Source organism: Cynoglossus semilaevis, chromosome 9 (genome assembly GCF_000523025.1).
Source record: "Cynoglossus semilaevis isolate Cse_v1.0 chromosome 9, Cse_v1.0, whole genome shotgun sequence".
NCBI classification, from domain to species: domain Eukaryota; kingdom Metazoa; phylum Chordata; class Actinopteri; order Pleuronectiformes; family Cynoglossidae; genus Cynoglossus; species Cynoglossus semilaevis.
Window position 1 is genome coordinate 3335606 of NC_024315.1, and position 6096 is coordinate 3341701.

At 38.3% G+C, this 6096-nt stretch overlaps 1 protein-coding gene across 1 annotated transcript; it reads left to right on the forward strand.

Moving 5' to 3' along the window:
- Positions 1 to 862: 862 nt before the first annotated feature.
- mtif2 (mitochondrial translational initiation factor 2) lies at positions 863 to 4879 on the forward strand. The gene is made up of 11 exons (XM_025058874.1): positions 863 to 1015; positions 1439 to 1569; positions 1772 to 1895; positions 1981 to 2152; positions 2430 to 2590; positions 2682 to 2858; positions 3102 to 3241; positions 3321 to 3445; positions 3973 to 4177; positions 4334 to 4589; positions 4683 to 4879. Exons 2-11 carry the CDS (start codon positions 1441 to 1443, stop codon positions 4862 to 4864), a joined length of 1671 nt encoding a protein of 556 aa, XP_024914642.1. The 5' UTR covers positions 863 to 1015; positions 1439 to 1440; the 3' UTR covers positions 4865 to 4879.
- The last annotated feature ends 1217 nt before the right edge of the window (positions 4880 to 6096 follow it).

Sequence of the window (6096 nt, forward strand, 5' to 3'; positions counted from 1 at the left end):
ATGACAATGTTGAAAAAAGATTGATCTTTGTATGGTATCATTAATAGAAAAATTACATTTTAAAAAATGTTCTACCTCAAAACAACGTCAGATGAAATCAAATAGATTAAAAAAAACATAGAAGGTAGAATAAAATAAAAGTGTATGTGAGCAGAACAAAAATGCGTCACCCTTTTCTGTCCAGAAGATGGCGCTTGGTCTTGTCTTTGTGTATGTGCTGTAGAAATAAAACGGAATGATTGATCATATGACCTGTCCTGTCATTTCTCAGTAAAAATATAAAAATGACAAAATATAACCTTTTCATTACAGAACCCAGTTTAGGAATATTTAAATTAAATTCAACACAAACTTATAAATGGTGTTTACATTTACAGTAACAAAAATGTCACTTACATTTTGTAGATTTACACAAAATTTTATAATAATTTGTAGTTTAAGTTTATACTAATCACATGATTTTACTTCATTTAGATTTTGTAGATTTACACAAAATTGTATAATAATTTGTAAGTTTATACTAATCACATGATTTTACAATATTTATGCCGATTGATTTTGACTCGATATTTTTAAAAACGTTTTATATGTATCATCGCCAGTTTTTTAAATTTGTATTTCAACTTTAAATCTAGTATGGCTGATTGTATTTTCTCATTTCACACATCGTCATGGTTATAAACCTGCAGCGTATTTTTTCACATATTTTTTCACATTTCCTGGTTAATACAAGTTATCAAAAATAAACCTAAATCTTTTATCCCCAAAAGTTTGAATGGAATCAAAATAAATGTACAACAAACAGCATCCTGTCGACTTTCAGGCGTGTTTAACTTTAACAATTTGCGTTTTTTCTTAACAGTTTTACTGAAACCAACGGACAGAGTTGCCGTTCTGCCCCGCGCCGGAAGGTGGCAGTAGCAGCAGCGATTGCTCTTCTTCGACCCTTTCTAACCAAGTGTCATGGCGGCCCCCGGTGTGACAGTGTGAATGAGCTGAGATAACATAAACAAAGGTGAGCTTTAAGGTTTGGCGATGCTACTTTATGATGTCACGTGTTTATTACGGAGTGAATATATCGATGAACTGTATCAGTTAAATCGAGCTCATTCAAAGGAAGCGTCTCCTCCAATCGTTTCGATTTTGGCTAATGATTGCTGTTCAAACTCATTCTAAGAACGTCAGTGTAACGTCACGATGACGAAACACGTCCCCTTTACCAGCTGCCTGCTGTGATTAGCTAAGGTGCGATTGAATACAGTGGAAGTGTCACAAGTTTGTGATCAATACGCAACATCATCATCTTTCTAGTTCAGCCTTCCTTTCTTCACCTTTTCTCTGTACACCACCCGTTATCTCTCTGTCTCTTTATATCCACTTGTCTGTGTCAAAATGCCCCCCCACCCACTCCATGTTTACTCGACTCATCTCTCTGCAGTCATGATTGGGATGTGTGCAGTGATGCGAGCAGCGCGTCGGCTGGTCCACGCCAACACAGTCCAGTTTCAGTACGACCTGACGCCACCGTTATGTACTTTTCTTCAGAACAGGAAGTACGCCTCTAAACAGGTGAGCCTCAGGCGGCATCACAGCCACGACGTTATTAAATGAAGGCATATACTGTATGTGAAGAACTGTATTTGGTGTCTGCTGTCTGAAACGTCACCATAACCATTGGCTAACAAAGACAACCAATGAGAGCTGCACGTCTTGAATTAGGACGTAGCTCATGTCAACACCTGACTACCCTGACAGTGTCACATATCTTCAGAACAAGGGTCATAAGAAGGAGCCGAGGCGATCCAAGGTCAAAGCTAATGTGAACAAGCAGGAAGTGGAGATCTCTAAGAGGATGACGGTGTCGGCGCTCGCAGCCGCCATGAACAAAGACTGCGGTGAGAAACAACAACGATCTGGAGATTTGAGCATTTCTAAGTTGATGTGTGTCAAAAAATGTTTTTGTTTTTTTTTCAATTTCAGACCATGTGTTTGAGAGTCTCCTGAACACCTCAATAGATGTGGACTCTCTGCACCCCAACTCTGTTTTGAGTGAGAAGTGGATCAAGGAAGTGGTGAAGCAATCAGGGATGAAGTTCCACTGGGCTGACCTGACAGTGAGCGAGGAGAAAATAAACAAAGACGCCCATCCAAGGTAACAGAAACAGGAAGCACACACAGACTCACCGACCAGGTCACAGATCATCATCAACCTGATGATGAGATGTTGACTTTTCATTCTGATTAGCTGCCGTTAAGCTTTCATTTTTTCGAACTCCTCTAAAACAGAAGTTGGTTGTCAACAGCTACCAAAATCTGCCATTAGCATTTGTTAACTCGTTAGCTGTTCTGAGCTACATGTAGTTGTTGTAGCACCTGTTTAGCACCTGTCACAAAAATGTAAACAAACTGTGGTGACTTGACATCTACAGGCCTCCAGCAGAACCTGGAAACATGAAGCCCCGCCCCCCCGTGGTCACCATCATGGGTCACGTGGATCACGGAAAGACTACGTTGTTGGACAGTCTGAGGAAAAGCCAGATAGTGTCCACAGAGGCGGGGGGCATCACACAGCACATCGGGGCCTTTTTAGGTTCGATCCAGTTTAACTGATCACAGCTGTTTGTCATCTGTTACGCTCAGATTTTTAAAAATTTCAATCCAATCTTAATCTTGCTGTACAGTCCAGCTGCCCTCAGGTGAAAAGGTCACCTTCCTGGACACCCCAGGTCATGCTGCTTTCTCCTCCATGCGAGCACGCGGAGCCAGTGTCACCGACATCATCATTCTGGTCGTTGCAGCAGACGATGGCGTCATGACGCAGACTGTGGAGTCCATTGATCACGCTAAGAAAGCTGGAGGTTAGAGCGACAGCGCCACCTGTCTCCCATGTGTCTCTCCCTTTTCTGTTTTGGTTCCTTATTGCTTTCTAAGTGTCTTGACTGTCTTACTGTCTTCACTCTCTCACCACTTACCTCTCCTTGACCTTTTTTTAAAAATGTTTTTCTTTTTTTTCTGTGTGTTTCAGTTCCGATCATTTTGGCCACCTCTCCTTGACCTTTTTTTTAAATGTTTGTTTTCTTTTTTTTCTGTGTGTGTTTCAGTTCCGATCATTTTGGCGGTGAATAAATGTGACAAACATCAAGCCGACCCTCAGAGAGTCAAACAGGAACTTCTGGCTCACAACATTGTTTGTGAAGAGTTTGGAGGGGACGTGCAGGCCATTCACATTTCTGCTTTGAAGGTCAGAACCAAATCTAAAACATGATGTTGTTGATGTGTAAAATGTATGACGTCAATGACTTGTGCTGCCCTGTCTTCAGGGAGACAACTTGCTGTCTCTGACCGAAGCCACTGTCACATTAGCTGAGATGATGGAGCTCAAAGCCGAAACCAGTGGCTTAGTGGAGGGAGTCGTCATCGAGAGTCGCACAGACAAAGGCAGAGGGTGAGGACCAGAGGATACACACACCTCATCTTTAAAGAAGAGTAAATACCTCTAGATATCATAGTTGGTGGTTACTTAATGAAGCGGTTAGCATGCCTTGGTTGCAAGCAGAGATGAAAGAGTCCTGGGTTCAATTCCCAGAGGGCCTTGGTACCTCCAGGGGGCAGCCTGTTGCAGCTGATCTGCTGTCATACAAGAATTTCCTTAGTTATGTTATTATGTTAAGGAATGCTCCCTTCAGTCTGCCCTCTAGTGGACAGATGTTTCTCACTTCCAATGTCCAAATCGTCAACAGACACCATTAAAAATATTGCTTTAAATGTTTTTTTTTTTAATCTAACCTAATGACCCGAACATCGAGGGGAACTGGACTGTCTTAAATTCTTGAAGACAATTCACCTCTCATTCTGAAGGCTTTTTTAGTTCTAACTCTATGACATAATCACAAAATAAGAATTGTTAGTGTTGATGACGTAGTCAGCAAATACATACTTGACATATTTTATGTTGCTGGTGCTTCTCTTCAGTCCTGTAACAACAGCTCTCATCCAGCGGGGGACGCTGCAGCGCGGCTGCATTCTTGTAGCTGGAAAAAGTTGGGCCAAAGTACGTACACTCTTTGATGAGAATGGTCGCACAACTGCAGAGGCGGGGCCCAGCTGTGCGGTGGAGGTGGTTGGGTGGAAGGACCTGCCCTCTGCTGGTGATCTTCTTTTAGAGGTGGAGTCTGAGGTAAGAATTATATCCTATAGAAATGTAATTTTAGTTGGAAAAATCTGCATAATTTAAAAAAATAGATAATGATTTTAAATTTAGAAAAGACCATTTGTTTTTTTTTCTTTTTTCTTTTGTTTATTTGTAACCTCATGGTGTTTTGCTGTTGAGTAGCAGCGTGCACGGGAGGTGGTAGAATGGAGGAACAGTGAGTACGCAGAGCAGAAGATGGCAGAAGACTTGAGTGTCATCGAAGACAAGCAGCAGCGCCACCTCCAGGAGTACAGGAAGCAGAGGGAAGAGTTATCGCACCTCAACTGGAGAAGGAGGAAGTTGGAGACCTACCGCTCGTACAGAGACAAGCTGACTACGGATCTACTCAGTGAAGGGATGCAGGGCGGGCGGCCACAGCTGCCACTTGTCATCAAAGGTACAAATAGTAGGACCACAACCATGCTGCGACTGTGTGGTCCAAATGTTCTGGCTTCTGTCTCACGCTCACACTCTGATCTTTGAATGTCAGGTGACGTAGACGGATCATTGGAGGCCATCTTAAACATCCTGGACAGTTACGATGCTCAGGACGAATGTGAGGTGAAAATTATTCACTGTGGCATCGGAGACATTTCTGAAAACGACGTCAACATGGCTGTTACATTTTCAGGTATGTCGCTCCAGGTTTGGATTTCTTCAACAAAGCTGTAGTATAGTATGTCATTTTTTTCAAAATACACTTATTTGTCTTAAAATACTTAGTTTTTTAGAAAACAATTTCTAAAAATGTTCTCTAAATGCCCTAATTTTACGAGAAACATGCAAGAAAAGATAGAATTTTTAAAAATAATTTTATTAAAAATTTTCGTCAAACTTTTTTAGTTTTTGACCGGAAATGACACATAAAATTCATATTTTGACAGATCATTTTATAGAAAACAATTTCTAAAAATGTTCTCTAAATGCCCTTATTTTATGAGAAACATGCAGGAAAAGATAGAATAAAAAAAATATATTTTGTTAAAAATATACGTCAAACTTTTTTAGTTTTCTGCAAAAATGACACAAAACTTTCACATTTTGACACAAAAATTTAAAGAAGAATATTTCTAAAAATGTTCTCTAAATGCCCTTATTTTATGAGAAACATGCAAGAAAAGATAGAATAAAAAAAATATATTTTGTTAAAAATATACGTCAAACTTTTTTAGTTTTTGACCGGAAATGACACATAAAATTCATATTTTGACAGATCATTTTATAGAAAACAATATCTAAAAATGTTCTCAAAATGCCCTAATTTTACGAGAAACATGCAAGAAAAGATAGAAAACACAAAATATATTTTGTTAAAAATATACGTCAAACTTTTTTAGTTTTCTGCAAAAATGACACAAAACTTTCACATTTTGACAGAGATTTTTATAGAAAACAATATCTAAAAATGTTCTCTAAATGCCCTAATTTTATGAGAAACATGCAGGAAAAGATACAATTTAAAAAAAATATTTTACAAAACTTTTCGTCAAACTTTTTTAGTTTTTAAAAAAGAATCACACAAAATGTTCACATTTTGACAGAGATTTTTATAGAAAACAATATCTAAAAATGTTCTCTAAATGCCCTTATTTTATGAAAAACATGCAAGAAAAGATAGAATTTTTAAAAATAATTTTATTAAAAATTTTCATCAAACGTTTTTAGTTTTTGACCGGAAATGACACATAAAATTCACATTTTGACAGATTGTTTTATAGAAAACAATTACTAAAAATGTTCTCTAAATGCCCTTATTTTATGAGAAACATGCAGGAAAAAATACAATTTTAAAAAATAATTTAAAAAAAATTTTCATCAAACTTTTTTAGTTTTTGACTAAAAAATGACATGAGAAGTTCACATTTTGACAATAGCCTTGCCTATAGCCTTACCATCGTGAAAAA

What these genes read in the sequence shown, in the direction of transcription:
- mtif2 (XM_025058874.1), top strand. Translation starts at nt 1,441, where the DNA reads ATGATTGGGATGTGTGCAGTGATGCGAGCAGCGCGTCGGCTGGTCCAC. An exon ending in GGAAGTACGCCTCTAAACAG is followed by an intron (nt 1,570 to 1,771) that starts GTGAGCCTCAGG and finishes ACATATCTTCAG; the next exon opens with AACAAGGGTCATAAGAAGGA. An exon ending in CGCCATGAACAAAGACTGCG is followed by an intron (nt 1,896 to 1,980) that starts GTGAGAAACAAC and finishes TTTCAATTTCAG; the next exon opens with ACCATGTGTTTGAGAGTCTC.